The sequence below is a fragment of the Mesoplodon bidens genome, assembly GCF_964165515.1.
Source record: "Mesoplodon bidens genome assembly, chromosome: 1".
Taxonomy (NCBI): Eukaryota; Metazoa; Chordata; class Mammalia; order Artiodactyla; family Ziphiidae; genus Mesoplodon; species Mesoplodon bidens.
Genome location: NC_138176.1, coordinates 207,704,277 through 207,721,658, shown reverse-complemented (window position 1 = coordinate 207,721,658; position 17,382 = coordinate 207,704,277). Strand labels below are relative to the sequence as shown.

Sequence of the window (17,382 nt, the reverse complement as noted above, 5' to 3'; positions counted from 1 at the left end):
GAAACCTGATGCAAAATGATTACACATAAACTTAGGGATAATAATAGGGAGTAGGGAGGAAGGAAAAGACATAAAATTTTTGTAAGGAATTAAGTAATATTCATATAAAGATCTTTTACTTGTATCTGCATAGGTTCTACTGCAAATGAAATCATTTCTGTATGTATAACTTAATGTGTACAAAAGTCTTTTTTTTTAACATAGGTAATGTTTTATACTAATCTTGATTTCACAATTATAATGAGGTCTAAAAATGTTTTCTGATATCTTCGACAAGTAATTAAGTGACAAAAACTCCAAAGAAAGATACATTACTTTCTGCTAAAAAATCATGAAAATTTCATTTTCTGAACCTTCAGTTATATTTATACTAAACTTATTTTATGATTCTAGTTTAATTATTTTGTTTCCACCTGACTCTAGATAAATGTAACTCATTTCTTATTACTAAATAAATAAATTTGAAGGCAGAGAATTGGCTCTAAGACAGATTTTCGCCAAGAGTTTTGAAATTCTCTATGACTTAATGGTAATCTTTGATGCTCTCTAAGTCCTTCCAGATTCATGAATTTAGCTCTAACACCAGATACTTAGCATTAGTTGTTCACTCACCATAAATCCTATGTTGATAACCACAGGTTTTGCCATCATAAACCTGCTATACCCATGCACATTAGAGTGAGGTCCACACTGAGACACTCAATAGAGAAAATGTCGAAATATAAAAACAAAGACAAATCTTAAACTCAGCCAGAGAGGTAAGAGAAGATGACTGGCAGTGAGACAGGCAGCAGAGTTATCAACCACAACACTGAAGCCAGAACCGGTACAGTGATATCATGAACATGCTGAAAAAATAAGACTAGCACTTTGAAATTCTGTGTCTAGGGAAAATATGTTTAAAAGAAGAAGATGAAATAAAGACACGTTCAGGTAAATAAACACTGAGAAATATGGCCACAAGAAAACCATCAAAAGAGGAAAATTTAAAAGCTATACTTCAGGCAGAAGAAAAGCAATTCTAGATACAGATGCAGGAAGGAAAAACAAGCAAAGAAAGTAGAAAATATGTGGGTACATATGAATATATGTTTATTGAACAAAATAGTAAGGGCAAGACTTTTTGGAATAAAAAAAGGTAACATTAAAAACATGAAGAATAATAATCTATTATGTGAGAGGTAGATACATTAAGTAAATGGAGTTAAAATGTTGTAAGTATGTTTGTTATCTGAGAGGAGGATGATGATACTGATTAACTTTAGATGTTGATAAATAAAGTATGCATGTTGTAAATTCTAGAGGAACTATTAAATAAATAAAAAGAGTATATAACTTGCAAATTAGTAGAGGAGGAAAGAGGAAATTTTAAAAAATATATTAACAATCCAAAAGAAGGCAAGAAAGGACAAAAAAGGAACCTACACTAGGCAAGTCAGATAGAATGTACAAAATGGTAGAATGTACAAGATGGTAGACTTAACTCTAAATGTATTACTAAATATATTTCATTTAAATACATGTAATGCTCTTGTTTCTAGGCATAAATAGTCAAACAGGTATCATATAATCAATTATATAGTTTTTTTAAGAGTTATGTGTGGAACAAAAGGATACAGGAAAAGTTAAAAGTAAAGGATAGTAAAAAGAAATGTCATCCAAATATTAATGGAAGGGAGATTGCTTTAGCTCTATTCATAGCAGACAAAGATATTATTTACGGAAGAAAGCATTATCAGAAGTAGAAGACTTATAATAATAATTTAAGAGCGTTATTTATAAAGAAAACTATTCAGAAATAAAAATAAGTTCAGATCTTGAAATGTTTCAGATATTTAAAAGGATATTATTAGTAGTTTTATGCCAATACATACAGAAAAGAAAAGAACTTTAAAACTTCATAAAAACAAAGTTTCTTGGCTTTACAAGAAGAATTAGAAAATATGACTTTTGTTTTTATTTACTATGAAAAACTAGAATCAGTAATAAAAAATATTCCCACAAAGAAAATTCTAGTCCAAGTTGGCTTCATAAGGTCATCTACCAAACACTCAAGGAAGAAATTCTTCCAATTTTACATAACTCATAGAGTATAGAAAAAGAGGAAATGCTCTCCACCACATTTCATGAGGCCAACATAATCTTAGTATCAAAATCCAACAGAGGAAAAGTTCAGGTAACCTTAATCATGAACATTAATGTAAAAACCTTAAGCAAAGTGGTAGCAAATCAAAAAAAAATGTAAATATGAACATAATTATAATTTTATATAAGTATAAAAATTAGGTTTATCCTAGGAATACATGAAGTTTCCCATATCTGATCAAAATTAATAAAAAAGAAACAGGAAAACATTATAATTAGTAGTGTAATACTGACATCTTTTTCTCTGATATCAATAATAATCCAGGGATGCTTATTACTATTACTTTCATTCAACATTGTCCTAGAGGCCTTAGTCGGTACACTAAGCAAGTAGAAATAAAAGGTGTAAAAATTAGAAAAGAAGAGATGAAATCATTAATCACAGATGATATGCAGAGAACTCACCAGAATTTACAGATAAATTATCAGAATTAAAGAGTGGAGCTGCTTCCATGCTGCACCCTGGGGCAGGTTTGGGTGATGAAGAAGGGTAACCATATTAGTATGAAAAAGGAGGAGACCTGCAAGATGGTGGAGGATTAAGATGTGGAGATCACCTTCCTCCCCACAAATACAGCAAGAATATTTCTACTTGTGAAATAGATTTGAGATTATCTAGTAAAGTTCAGTGTATGTTTTCTTGTATTGCAGCAATTCTACTCCTGGATACAAATCCTACAGAAATACATGCACAAGTATAAGAGAATATCTCTAAGATATATGTCTAAGAATATTCATAATATCATTGCTTATGATAGCCTAAAAGCAGAAACAGATCACAGCAAGTTATGACACATTTATACATAAAAAAATGATACAGCAATATAAATGATTAAACAACAACTTCATGTAACAAGAATGCATAACACAAACACAATGAGGAATATAAAAAGCAAGAAGAATATATACTATATTGTGTCCATTGATAAATTGAAATATCAGAAAAACAAATATTTAATGATGCACACTTAGGTGATAAAATTATACTAAAATGTAAACAAATTTATATTATAAAATTCAGACTAACAGTGATACTACTGAGAAGGGAAGTCAGGGATGTCAACAAGAAGTATAATGGGGGTTTTAGGATGCTTGATATGTTCTACTTCTTTACCATAGTAGTGGGTGTTTCCTTTACAATAATTCACTAAACTATCCTTGTGCTTTATGTAGTTTTCTATATGTCTGCTATGTTTCACTATAAAACAATTAAAAACACATTAAGATAGTTTCAACTTCTCTAGCATAAATTTACCAAGAGGTTTTTATTGCTCATTAGAATAACTCTAAATTTCAATTTGTATAAACTTTTCTGCATCCTACACCTCAGCACTGGAAAGAAACATCTACTGAAGACCTTACTTTCAATGCAGCCAACTTTATACAGTTACAAATTTATAGCTATGAACTCTGTATGCACACTCAATTAACTTAGGTTTTTTCCTACCCAAAATATATAAAAATGGCAAATCAGAACTGTAGAAAAGTCATTTCTCCAGGGTTTTTACATTTCTCCTTAAGAAAGTTATTGGCCCAGTATTTCATGAAACATCCTTTACTGGCACTCAACTTCTTACATGTGATCTGTAGTATAAAACAAGAGTCCATTTCCCGCCAACCATTTTTTTTTCTACTTATTACACGGCATAGATGCTGAAATACTGTAATGTCACATTTTATAGTAAACTTTCCCTCTTAATATATAAAATTTATCAAAGCTCTTATTCTGATTTTGTGCATGTTACAAGCTATGCATTGCATAGCTTGCACTGCATAAGTAGCTATGCATTGCATAAATATTAAATTCACTACTTTATAAAAATTAGTATTATAATGAATGGAAGATTATGCTAGTTCCCTAGGCAATGATCAGTTTAATTTTTTCCCTTTATTCTAAGGCACAGATAGAATTTATTGATTAATACTTCTGATAAGTATGTAAGGTCATCTAAATGCCTAATTCTTCTTCCTCTTCTCTCTCAAACTACAATATAGACTTTAATGCATACCGTGATTGTATTGCATGGAGAACAATCAAACAAAACCATATTACTATAGGAAAAAGCATATTTATCAGTGTGTCTGGTCTTACTTTGCGAACACCTCGGCCAAGCTCTTCTCCATAGTTGGTTCCAAGAATTTCAAAGTGGACATTGGGATTGCCTCCATTTTCTCCAAATTCTAGCTCTCCAGTCAATCCACTAACTCCACCCTAAAGGAGAGAAAAGATACTGATGTAAGATTTTTGAAGATGTAAAATAATAATAGGAAGTTCTAGGAACACAATTTTCATCTATAAAATAAATACTTTTTCAAGCATGCAATTATTAACAGGATATTTTTAATAGATACATAGCATTAATAGGAGTACAATTGAAAGTAGCCTTGAGTATCACTTAATCCAATCCCATCCACTCTAGAGAAAATGAAATTTTGACGCAAAGAAGCAAATTGTACTCAAAATGCCATGTATGAGTTGAAACTAAATTCTAGGCTAGGATTTTTGCCTACATATGTTGTGACATGCATGGATCTATTAGTCAAAAAACAAGATACTTCCAGAGAGCACAGAATGTACTCTGGAAACAAGTTTTGACAATACTCTTTCTCTAGCACAATTCCCTTCTAATTTAATCTAAAATTATGTCTGGAAATCTTAAAAGCAATAGTTTTTAACTTACTGGAGGTTTGTTTTTCCTCCTTTAAATATCTTTTTCAAATTAAAAAATCTAAATTAGTCTTGAAGTCTGTTTTTGATCTTAAATAGTAGTTCTAGCTGTTGTGATTCCTTGGGAATTTCCAAGCTTCATCTTTCATTCAACATGACAGATGTTCATTTCCCCAACAGATGGCAATATAGGTAATACTTCTCTCTTTCTTGTTTACCATTCTTTTCTCAGTTTAGTTTATCAGCCTTCACATTATTTAGGATTTTACAAATGAAAATAACATTGTGAGTCACGCTCTACTAAAGTATTTCTAACTTAGAATTTTGGCATGATAATCACATATATTTGGACAAATTACCTCAGTTTGTAAATTGCTTCAATTCACCTCTGTGATGTTGATACTTAAATATATCTCATTTGACATAACCTGTAACTCAACCTCTAGTCTTTTTTGGCAGGTATTATGCTGTCTGTTGTATCTCCTACTTCATCTGTCTTACAGCCCATCACAAGACACTGAGTTCATAACAGTCATTCAAACAAATTAGTCCTTATTCATTGATGTCAATATTTAATCTATTTCATTTTTGCAACAGTAATAATCAACAAAACTGATCCTCCACTGTTATTTTCTAATAAGATAGCTTCTCGTTTATTATCCAGTTTTATTAATAAAAATATATTGAATTTGAAATATCTGTGCTCTTCTCATACGTGATTTAACAGTCAATAGCATGGATTTTGAAGTCAGACTTCCTGGATTTGATCAATGGCATCAGAATCTACTAGCTGTACAAACCTGGCTAAGTCATTTAATTTCTCTATGCCCCAATTTTACATCTGTTAAATGGCAAAAATAATAGTATCTACCCCAGAAAATAATTATGTCTTATAATACAAGTAAATATAGAAGAGTGTTTGATAAATTATGAGAGCTTAATTACTGTCACCATCATCATCATCATCATCTCCATGATTATTTCATTCTTTAATTTTGGAAGGTTTCTAGTTCTACTAGAAATTATAGGCATGCTTCTTGGTTTTTTTGTTTTTTGTTTTAAACTAAAGTTTACAAGGGTTGCAAAATTTCATTATATGCTTGAATATTTACAGGTTTTGGAAAATGTTTTTGTAAATTTGACTCAATTATATTGCATTGATTAGTATTTGGGGAGAAAAAGAGTTATTAAAGCAGCTGGTCTAGGATCTATTCCCCCATTTTATGATATGTATGTGTGTGTGTGTGTGCATGTGTGTGTGTATGTGGTAGAGGGAGCAGCCCAGGGGGAGGAAAAAAAAGGAGGTAAATGAGTCTAATGCCCTTGTCAACTGGAATCCCAGGTAAAGAGATTAGTAATGTCTACTAGGAAGAAGAGTCTTATCTATAAAAGCCCTTAGCAGTTTGTCCCAGCCTAAAGAATTATTATTATTAGTTGTTACCTGGAGTAGTAAACAAACTCTGAATCTATGGATTAATGGTTTATGGATCCCTGGAAAATGTCCTAAAGCTTTACACATTCTAGGGCAAAAATGGAGATATTTCATAATGTAAATGCTCTCTCTGTCTTGTAGGTAAGCCTACAAAATCTTTTTTGGAGACAGAATGTGCATGTATGTCCAATGTGGGAAGAAAGGGCTTGGGGGGTGGGGGAGCATACAGAATTTCCAATAATCTCTTTCTCCTTTGTGCTTCTTAATTACCTGTGTCTGATATGGGTGAACTATCCCATTCTTGTACATGAATCTGATCCTGAATGTTCACTCAGTACTAATATCTCAAGGAACCCAATTTTCACTTAAGATTTTAAAGACTGGGTTAAGTACAGTGGATCTTATTATCATAAATATGTCTAAATGGCAAATTCTGTAGGAGTTTGACAAATATAGCTTATATTACTATACATAGTTCAAACTACTGGTATTAAGAAATCCTTTTAGAAGCACTCTTCTTGTCCTCAAAATCACACATTTGCCTCAGTAATATCTCCAATTATATCAGAATCTTACATTTCTGACTTAGTACTTTATTTCTAGGAAAAAGAGGAAAGATATTGTGTATCAGTATGATTGCTACATTGCAAAAATGCTATACTCCTGAAAATTTTAAACTTAACCACTAGACTGCCTGGCACTGTATTATTATTATTGTTCCCCATCAATACTCATATGGTCACCCTGGGCCAGTGTCTTTTGTTTGGCTTATATCTGGTACCGAGCAACTCAGTCCACTTAATCTACATTGCACATGATTAAAAAAACCCATAAATCAGGGAACCTGCATTTAGTTTACTGTGGCTCCACTTACTTTTCCACCTTTTTGACTTCATAATTTATCTTCTTTATGCTGTATTTTCTCTATTTTCAAGGTGTTAGTACTATTTCTTATTTTTTAACATCTTTATCAGAGTATAATTGCTTTACAGTGTTGTGTTAGCTGCTGCTGTATAACAAGGTGAGTCACCTACACGTATACATATATCCCCATATCCCCTCCCTCTTGCATCTGCCTCCCACCCTCCCTATCCCACCCCTCTAGGTGGTCACAAAGCACCGAGCTGACCTCCCTGTTCTATGCGGTTGCTTCCCACTACCTATTTACATTTGGTAGTGTATACATGTCCATGCCACTCTCTCAGCAATGTGAGGTGATACCTCATTGTAGTTTTGATTTGCACTTCTATAATGATTAGTGATGATGAGCATCCTTTCGTGTGTTTGTTGGCAATATGTATATCTTCTTTGGAGAAATGACACTTTCGGTCTTCTGCCCATTTTTGGACTGGGTTGTTTGTTTTTTTGATATTGAGCTGCATGAGCTGCTTGTAAATTTTGGAGATTAATCCTTTGTCAGTTGCTTCATTTGCAAATATTTTCTCCCATTCTGAAGGTTGCCATTTCATCTTGTTTATGGTTTCCTTTGCTGTGCAAAAGCTTTTAAGTTTCATTAGGTCCCATTTGTTTTTGTTTTTATTTCCCTTTCTCTAGGAGGTGGGCCAAAAAGGATCTTCCTGTGATTTATGTCACAGAGTGTTCTGCCTATGTTTTCCTCTAAGAGTTTTAGAGTGTTGGGCTTTACATTTAGGTCTTTAATCCATTTTGAGTTTAATTTTGTGTATGGTGTTAAGGAGTGTTCTAATTTCATTCTTTTACATGTAGCTGTCCAGTTTTCTTAGCACCACTTATTGAAGAGGCTGTCTTTTCTCCATTGTATATTCTTGCCTCCTTTATCAAAAATAAGGTGACCATATGTGCCTGGGTTTATCTCTGGGCTTTCTATCCTGTTCCATTGATCTATATTTCTGTTTTTGTGCCAGTACCATACAGTCTTGATTACTGTAGCTTTGTAGTATAGCCAGAGGTCAGGGAGCCTGATTCTTCCAGCTCTGTTTTTCTTTCTCAAGATTGCTTTTGCTATTCGGGGTCTTTTGTGTTTCCACACAAATTGTGAAATTTTTTGTTCTAGTTCTGTGAAAAATGCCATTGGTAGTTTGATAGGGGTTGCACTGAATCTGTAGATTGCTTTGGGTTATATAGTCATTTTCACAATGTTGATTCTTCCAATCCAAGAACAGGGTATATTTCTCCATCTCTTTGTATCATCTTTAATTTCTTTCATCAGTATCTTTTTTTTTTTTTTTTTTTTTTGCGGTATGCAGGCCTCTCACTGTTGTGGCCTCTCCCGTTGCAGAGCACAGGCTCCGGACGCGCAGGCTCAGCGGCCATGGCGCACGGGCCCAGCCGCTCTGTGGCATGTGGGATCCTCCCGGACCGGGGCACGAACCCATGTGCCCTGCATTGGCAGGCAGACTCCCAACCACTGCGCCACCAGGGAAGCCCCCATCAGTATCTTATAGTTTCCTGCATACAGATCTTTTGCCTCCTTAGGTAGGTTTATTCCTAGGTATTTTATTCTTTTTGTTGCAATGGTAAATGGGAGTGTTTCCTTACTTTCTATTTCAGATTTTTCATCATTATTGTAGAAGAAGGCAAGACATTTCTGTGCATTAATTTTGTATCCTCCTACTTTATCAAATTCATTGATTAGCTCTAGTAGTTTTCTGGTAGCATCTTTATGCTGCTAGATTCTCTATGTATAGTATAATGTCATCGGCAAACAGTGACAGTTTTACTTCTTTTCCGATTTGGATTCTTTTATTTCTTTTTCTTCTCTGATTGCTGTGGCTAAAACTTCAAAAACTATGTTGAATAATAGTGGTGAGAGTGGCAACCTTGTCTTGTTCCTGATTTTAGAGGAAAAGGTTCCAATTTTTCACCATTGAGAATGATGTTGGCTGTGGGTTTGTCATAAACGGACTTTATTATGTTGAGGTAAGTTCCCTCTATGCCTACTTTCTGGAGGGTTTTTATCATAAATTGGTGTTGAATTTTTTCAAAACTTCTGCATCTATTGAGATGATCATATGCTTTTTATTCTTCAATTTGTTAATATAGTGTATTACATTGATTGCTTTGAGTATATTGAAGAATCCTTGCATTCCTGGGATAAAACCCACTAGTTCATGGTGTATGATCCTTTTAGTGTACTGTTTGATTCTGTTTGCTAGTATTTTGTTGAGGATTTTTCCATCTATGCTTAACAGTGATATTGGTCTGTAGTTTTGTTTTTTGTGACATCTTTGTCTGGTTTCAGTATCAGGGTGATGGTGGCCTTGTAGAATGAGTTTGGGAGTGTTCCTCCCCTGCTCTATTTTGGAAGAGCTTGAGAAGGATAGATGTTAGCTCTTCTCTAAATGTTGACAGAATTTGCCTGTGAAGCCATCTGGTCCTGGGCTTTTATTTGTTGCAATATTTTTAATCAGTTTCAATTTCAGGACTCATGATTGGTCTGTTCATATTTTCTATTTCTTCCTGATTCAGTCTCAGAAGGTTGTGCTTTTCTAAGAATTTGTCATTTCTTCCAGGTTGTCCATTTTATTGGCATTTAGTTGCTTGTAGTAATCTCTCATGATCCTTTTTATTTCTGCAGTGTCAGTTGTTACTTCTTTTTCATTTCTAATTCTATTGATTTGAGTCTTCTCCCTTTTTTTCTTGATGAGTCTGGCTAATGGTTTATCAATTTTGTTTATCTTCTCAAAGAACCAGCTTTTAGTTTTATTGATCTTTGCTACTGTTTCCTTCATTTCTCTGTCATTTATTTCTGATCTGCTCTTATGATTTGTTTCCTTCTGCTAACTTTGGGGTTTTTTTGTTCCTCTTTCTCTAACTGCTTTCGATGTAAAGTTAGGTTGTTTTTCTGAGATGTTTCTTGAGGTAGGATTGTATTCCTATATACTTCCCTATTAGAACTGCTTTTGTTGCATCCTATAGGGTTTGGGTTGTTGTGCTTTCATTGTTATGTGTTTCTAGGTAATTTTTTATTTCCTATTTGATTTCCTCAGTGATCTCTTGGTTATTAAGTAGTGTATTATTTAGCCTCCACGTGTTTGTATTTTTTACAGATTTTTTCCTGTAATTGATATCTAGTCTCATAGTGTTGTGGTTGGAAAAGATACTTGATACGATTTCAATTTTCTTAAATTTACCAGCACTTGATTTGTGACCCAAGATATGATCTATCCTGGAGAATGTTCCATGAGCACTTGAGAAGAAAGTGTATTCTGTTGTTTTTGGATGGAATGTCCTATAAATATCAATTAAGTCCATCTTGTTTAATGTATCATTTAAAGCTTGTGTTTCCTTATTTATTTTCATTTGGATTTCATTCTGGTGGATGAGGCTGGATCTTGTCATCCTGGTGGGCAGGACCGCATCTGGTGGTGTGTTTTGGGGTGCCTGTGACCTTATTATGATTTTAGGCAGCCTCTCCGCTAATGGGTGGGTTTTTTTTCCTGTCTTGCTAGTTGTTTGGCACAGGGTGTCCAGCACTGTAGCTTGCTGGTCGTTGAGTGGAGCTGGGTCTTAGCATTGAGATGGAGATCTCTGGGAGAGCTTTCATCATTTGATATTATGTGAAGCCAGGAGGTCTGTGGTGGACCAATGTTCAGAACTCGGCTCTCCTACCTCAGAGGCACAGGCCTGACACACTGCTGGAGCACCCAGACCCTGTCAGAGACACGGTTCAGAATAAAAAGGAGAAAAAAAGAAAGAAAAATAAAATAAAATAAAATAAAGTTATTAAAATAAAAAATAACTATAAAAAAATTAAAAAGTAGTAAAAAAAGAAAAAGACAAGAAAAAAAGAAAGAGCACAACCAAACCATAAAACGAATCCACCAATGATAACAAGCATTAAAAACTATACTAGGGGCTTCACTGATGGCACAGTGGTTGAGAGTCTGCCTGTTGATGCAGGGGACACAGGTTCGTGCCCCAGTCTGGGAAGATCCCACATGCCGCAGAGCGGCTGGGCCCGTGAGCCATGGCCACTGAGCCTGCGTGTCCGGAGCCTGTGCTCCGCAACAGAAGAGGCCACAACAGCGAGGGGCCTGTGTACCGCCAAAAAAAAAAAAAAAAAAAAAAAAAAAAACTATACAAATAAATAAATAAATAAATAAATAAATAAATAAACATATCCATAGGACAAATGGTAAAAGCAAAGCTACACAGAGAAAATCACACGAAGAAGCATACACATACACTCACAAAAGGAGAAAGAGGAAAAAATATATATATATATCGTTGTTCCCACAGTCCACCTCCTCAATTTGGGCTGATTCGTTGTCTATTCAGGTAGTCCACAGATACAGGGTACATCACGTTGTGTGTGGAGCTTTAATCTGCCGCTCCTGAGGCTGCTAGGAGAGATTTCCCTTTCTCTTCTTTGTTCGCACAGCTGTCGGGGCTCAGCTTTGGATTTGGCCCCGCCTCTGCGTGTAGGTCTCCTGAGAGCATCTGTTCTCTGCTCAGACAGGACGGGGTTAAAGGAGCCGCTCATTCGGGGGCTCTGGCTCACTCAGGTCGGGGGGAGGGAGGGGTACGTATGCGGGGCAAGCCTGCGTGGCAGAGGCCGGCATGACGTTGCACCAGCCTGAGGCACGCCGTGCGTTCTCCCGGGGAAGTTGTCCCTGGATCACGGGACCACACAGGCTGTGTGGCGGGCCGCCCAGGCTCCTGGGAGGGGCAGTGTGGATAGTGACCTGTGCTCGCACACAGGCTTCCTGGTGGCGGCAGCAGCAGCCTTAGCGTCTCATGCCCGTCTCTGGAGTCCGCGCTTTTAGCCGCAGCTCGCGCCCGTCTCTGGAGCTCCTTTAAGCGGCGCTCTTAATCCCCTCTCCTCGCTCACCAGGAAACAAAGAGGGAAGAAAAAGTCTCTTGCCTCTTCGGCAGCTCCAGACTTTTTCCCGGACTCCCTCCTGCCTAGCCGTGGTGCCCTAACCCCTCCAGGCTGTGTTCACGCCGCCAACCCCAGTCCTCTCCCTGCGCTCCGACCGAAGCCCGAGCCTCAGCTCCCAGCCCCGCCCGCCCCGGCCGAGCAGACAAGCCTCTCGGGCTGGTGAGTGCCGGTCGGCACCGATCCTCTGTGCGGGAATCTCTCCGATTTGCCCTCCGCACCCCTGTGGCTGCGCTCTCCTCCGCTACTCCGAAGCTTTCCCCCTCCGCCACCCACAGTCTCCGCCCGCGAAGGGGCTTCTAGTGTGTGAAAACCTTTCCTCCTTCACGGCTCCCTCCCACTGGCGCAGGTCCCGTCCCTATTCTTTTGTCTCTGTTTATTCTTTTTTCTTTTGCCCTACCCAGGTACGTGGGGAGTTTCTTGCCTTTTGGGAGGTCTGAGGTCTTCTGCCAGCGTTCAGTAGGTGTTCTGTAGGAGCTGTTCCACGTGTAGATGTATTTCTGATGTATTTGTGGGGAGGAAGGTGATCTCTGCGTGTTACTCTTCCGCCATCTTGAAGGTCTCCCCCTATGCTGTATTCTTAATGAGCTGTTAGCCTGTGTAATTAGTAAAACCTGCTCTCACGTGGATATAAAGGGTGCTTGAGAGGTCAGTATTTCAAGCAAATAAACCCTTTAACTGTAGCCCCTTCTTATATGACTCAGACTTAACCTCTCTGATATTCGCTTGCCTAAAAATATTCCCATGTGTTTGAGCTTTTTTTAAAGTTTCATCTATCCTCAGCTCAACACTGAAATCAGAGCCTTGGTAAAAATGTGTGCTGGCCAGGTGGTGATAAGCAGTCATTATCTTTGTGCATGCATAGTTGCAGTTTTTTAAAAAATCTCTTGATACAACTGACGTGACATTGATAATATGAATAACACATATAGTTTTTAAATGTCCATTAAACTGACAGTAATAATTGCCTCCAGAGTAAACCTTTTGAAAAATACCATGTAAATTGGTTTGGATTTCATCCTATACACTCTGTATAGAAATACCAGTGGGTATCAAATATGAAAAGAAGAAGAGAAGAAAAAAAGAGTAGATCAAAGGTCAGGAATAATTTACCACTGGATAATCAGTTCCTGAAAAGGCAGAAGTTTGATGTTCCTTTATGGATAGGATAAGTTGGAAAAAAGAAGAAAGACAATTTCCTAAGTATTTGTTTCACTCTCTTTACGAGGCAGAAGGATTTATCCCTATATTTGAAACTGCAAAGTAACTGAGAGATACTTTTGGAAGATCATATATAACATCAAATATTAATGACATTTGTCTAATTTCCTTATACATATTCCTAGGTTCCTTGCAACCTGCAAACATGCTTGGTAACTAAGGATACCCTGTTAAATAAACATAAGCCCAGCAAGACTGTGAACACACTGGGAGATGCCAGACTCAGCAGTGTGCCCTGATGCCCTCATGTTTCATAAGTTAATTTCAGTGAGAAAAATCCCTGAGAGAAAGAAGATACTACATTTTATACCCAGAAAAGAAATATAATTTGTAGATAAACACTAGAATACACTATGCCAAAAAATAAAAAAGAAAAAAAACATAAAACTTAATTCGTATAAAAATGTTTAGGAAAACTTGAGTTGCCATGTAACATTTATATGTGTGTGTATGTGCATACAGATATATACATACATATTTACAAATATACATATATACTCAAATATTCATTCATAATAGAAACTTGAAGCAAACTGAGCAGGAAATAAGAAACTGCTAACATTTTGGTCATGCTGTCTACACCTCAGAGAATAAGAAACTGAGGCCCAGACAGCTAGTTATCTGAGAAACCTGAATTGAAGCCTCCTTCTTTTGTGCCTCATACATTTTCCTCTAGACGATGTCAGCTGCGTGTCCAATATAACACATGCATATCACAGTGATTGCTCAAAAAATGTATGTGGAACTAAATTAAATTAAAATTGACACCATTTTACCCACTTCATGATTCAAATGCCCTGAATTTGAGGATACATTGAAGAGTCCACAAGAAGACTGTTCCAAGGGCATTGACTACATTTTCAAAGCTCTTGTGGCAAGAAGTTTATTTGCACACATTTTTGTCAAAAGGCTATCTTATATTCCAAGTCAATACTGTTTCTAGTAAGACACATTATGTTTTCCTAAATGTTCTCTCTGTCCTCAGGTTTATAATTCTAAATGGTACATAGTGCTTAACACGAAAAGCAAAGTAATATATTTACATTACTCTAAGTATACAATTTTTACAAAAAAGTCAACAAGGGGAGATCAATCAAGACAAAGGAATAAGAAGATATAGAAGTCACCTCTCCCCACGAACACATCAAAAATACCTTTACATGTGGGACTATTCTCACTGAAAACTAACTGGAAAATGGTAGAAAGACTCCGATACAACCAAGGCTGTAAGAAAGATTTCACATGTAATTGGGTAGAAGAACAGAGAAATTATCAGGTTAGGACCTGTGACCACGGGAGGGGACTCAGAGGAAAAGAGAGGTTACATGGGCAGACATCCTCCCTGGGGCATGGGCAGTTCAAGTCACGTATTGGGCTCCACAGGCCTGAGGTCTGACAAAGGGCAGACAGGCCCCCTTGGCTGGTTGGAGGGCTACTGAGGTTAACAGGGGGGCTGTGGGAAGCCTGAGCTCAGCTCGTGAAGGGTGTGCATCCTCTGGCTTGCGCCCAAGGCAGCGTGGAGAGGAGAGAGTGAGACTGCACTCGTGGCTGCCGGGTTTTCTGCGACCACCCTAGCATCTGCCCCAGCCTGAGCCTCTTGATTGTTCCAGCCTTGCTTATTTCATGTCACAGCTCTGCACTGGATATAGGGCTGCCAAGACTGAGGAAAGTGGTAGACCTTGGAACACAGAGATGACTCAGATCTGGGGCAGCCTCCGGGCAGGGAGGGGGCAGCCATTGCTGGCACTACACAGGCAGCACATCAGAGACAGCCTGGACCTCTGTCTACAGCCAACCTTCTGAAGCCCATGCCCCATGATGAGCTGAGAGCCCACATGGGCCCCTATTGCTCCAGCACCGCTCTCCTCTGGGGCAGGGGTGCCGAAGCTGAAAGAGGGGAGAGCACATCCTTGAAGGGAATGGAGCCACCTTGTACCCAAACTTCAGGGCTTCTGTTCCAGCAACTTTGGATCTGACCCCATACCCCATCGGTAGGCAATAGTCACTGGCAGCTGGCAGCTACCAGCACACCATGAGGAAAAATGTGACTTGCATTCATGTCAAATCCAGCCCTCCCACCAAAGGCACTGGGCACACACAGACTATACATGGATGCTCCCATGTAAGGACACTCCTTGAAGACTACAATAGGTAACTGTTTCCCCTAAATTCATAGAGACAGAGAAAGTTAAGCAAATGAGAAGACAGAGGAATTGGTCTCAATTGAAAGAGCAAGAGAAAACCCCTCAAAAATACATAATAAAACAGAAATAAACAATTTACCATATAAAGTATTTAAAGCATTAATGACAAGAATGCTAACTGAATTAGGGAAAAGCGTAGAAGAACACAGAATTTTAACAAGGAGCTAGAAAATATAAAAAAGAACCAATCCGAACTGAAGAATAAAATAACTGAAATGAAAAACACACTAAAAGGAATGAATACAAGACTAAGTAATACAGAAGAAAGCATAAGTAATCTGGAAGATAGATAATGGAAATCACTTGATCACAACAGCGAAAAGAAAAACAAATTTAAATATCAGAATAGTTTAAGAGATCTCTGAGATAACTTTGAGTGTACCAACATTTGCATTATAGGGGTCCCAGAAGGAGAAGAAAAAGAGAAGGGGGTTGAAAATGTATTTGATGAAACTATGGCTGAAAACCTCCCAAACCTGAAGAAAGAAACAGATATCCAGGTACAGGAAGAACAGAGGGCACTGAGTAAGATGTATCCAAACAGATGCTTACCAAGACATAATGTCATTAAAACAGCAAAACTTAAACAGAGAATTTTAAAGACAGAAAGAAAAAAACAAAGAGTCATATACAATGGAACCCTCATAAGGCTATCAGCTGATTTTTCTACAGAAATGTTGCAGGCCAGAAGGCAGTGGCATGATATATTTAAAGTGCTGGAGGGAGACCTTCAAGGCGGCAGAGGAGTAAGACGCGGAGATCACCTTCCTCCCCAGAGATACACCAGAAATACATCTACACGTGGAACAACTCCTACAGAACACCTACTGAACGCTGGCAGAAGACCTCAGACCCCCCAAAAGGCAAGAAACTCCCCCACGTACCTGGGGAGGGCAAAAGAAAAAAGAAAAAACAGAGACAAAAGAATAGGGACGGGACCTGCACCAGTGGGAGGGAGCCGCGAAGGAGGAAAGGTTTCCACACACAAGAAGCCCCTTCGCGGGCGGAGACTGCGGGTGGCGGGGGTGGGGGGGGCGGCGCTTCCGAGCCGCAGAGGAGAGCACAGCAACAGGGGTGCGGAGGGCAAAGTGGAGAGATTCCCGCACAGAGTATCGGTGCTGACCGGCACTCACCAGCCCGAGAGGCTTGTCTGCTCAGCCGCCAGGGCGGGCGGGGCTAGGAGCTGAGGCTCAGGCTTCGGTCGGAGCGCAGGGAGAGGACCGGGGTTGGCGGCGTGAACACAGCCTGAAGGGGTTAGGGCACCACGGCTAGACGGGAGGGAGTCCGGGAAAATGTCTGGAGCTGCCGAAGAGGCAAGAGACTTTTTCTTCCCTCTTTGTTTCCAGTGCGCGAGGAGAGGGGATTCAGAGCGCCGCCTAAAGGAGCTCCAGAGATGGGCGTGAGACGCTAAGGCTGCTGCTGCCGCCACCAAGAAGCCTGTGTGTGAGCACAGGTCACTATCCATACCGCCCGTCCCGGGAGCCTGTGACCTAAATATAACTAAACAGACATTTCTCCAAAGAAGATATACAGATTGCCAACAAACACATGAAAGGATGTTCAACATCACTAATCATTAGTGAAATACAAATCAAAACTACAATGAGGTATCACCTCACACCGGTCAGAATAGCCATCATCAAAATATCTACAAACAATACATGCTGGCGAGGGTGTGGAGAAAAGGGAACCCTCTTGCACTGTTGGTGGGAATGTAAATTGATACAGCTACCATGGAGGACAGTATGGAGGTTACTTAAAGAGCTAAAAATAGAACTACCATATAACCCAGCAATCCCACTACTGGGCATATACCCTGAGAAAACCATAATTCAAAAAGGCATGTACCACA

The 17,382-nt window shown here is 38.3% G+C and overlaps 1 protein-coding gene across 3 annotated transcripts in view; it reads right to left on the bottom strand.

The window, feature by feature from the left end:
* The window catches only part of GRID2 (glutamate ionotropic receptor delta type subunit 2), a gene marked incomplete at its 3' end in the record, with an annotated part of 1,358,095 nt that overhangs the window by 500,849 nt on the left and 839,864 nt on the right, over positions 1-17,382 (bottom strand). For all 3 annotated transcript variants that reach the window (XM_081252684.1, XM_081252683.1, XM_081252685.1), the window contains one exon: positions 4,238-4,357. In XM_081252684.1, the coding sequence (XP_081108810.1) occupies positions 4,238-4,357 (120 nt within the window). The remainder of the gene's footprint in view (positions 1-4,237; positions 4,358-17,382) is intronic.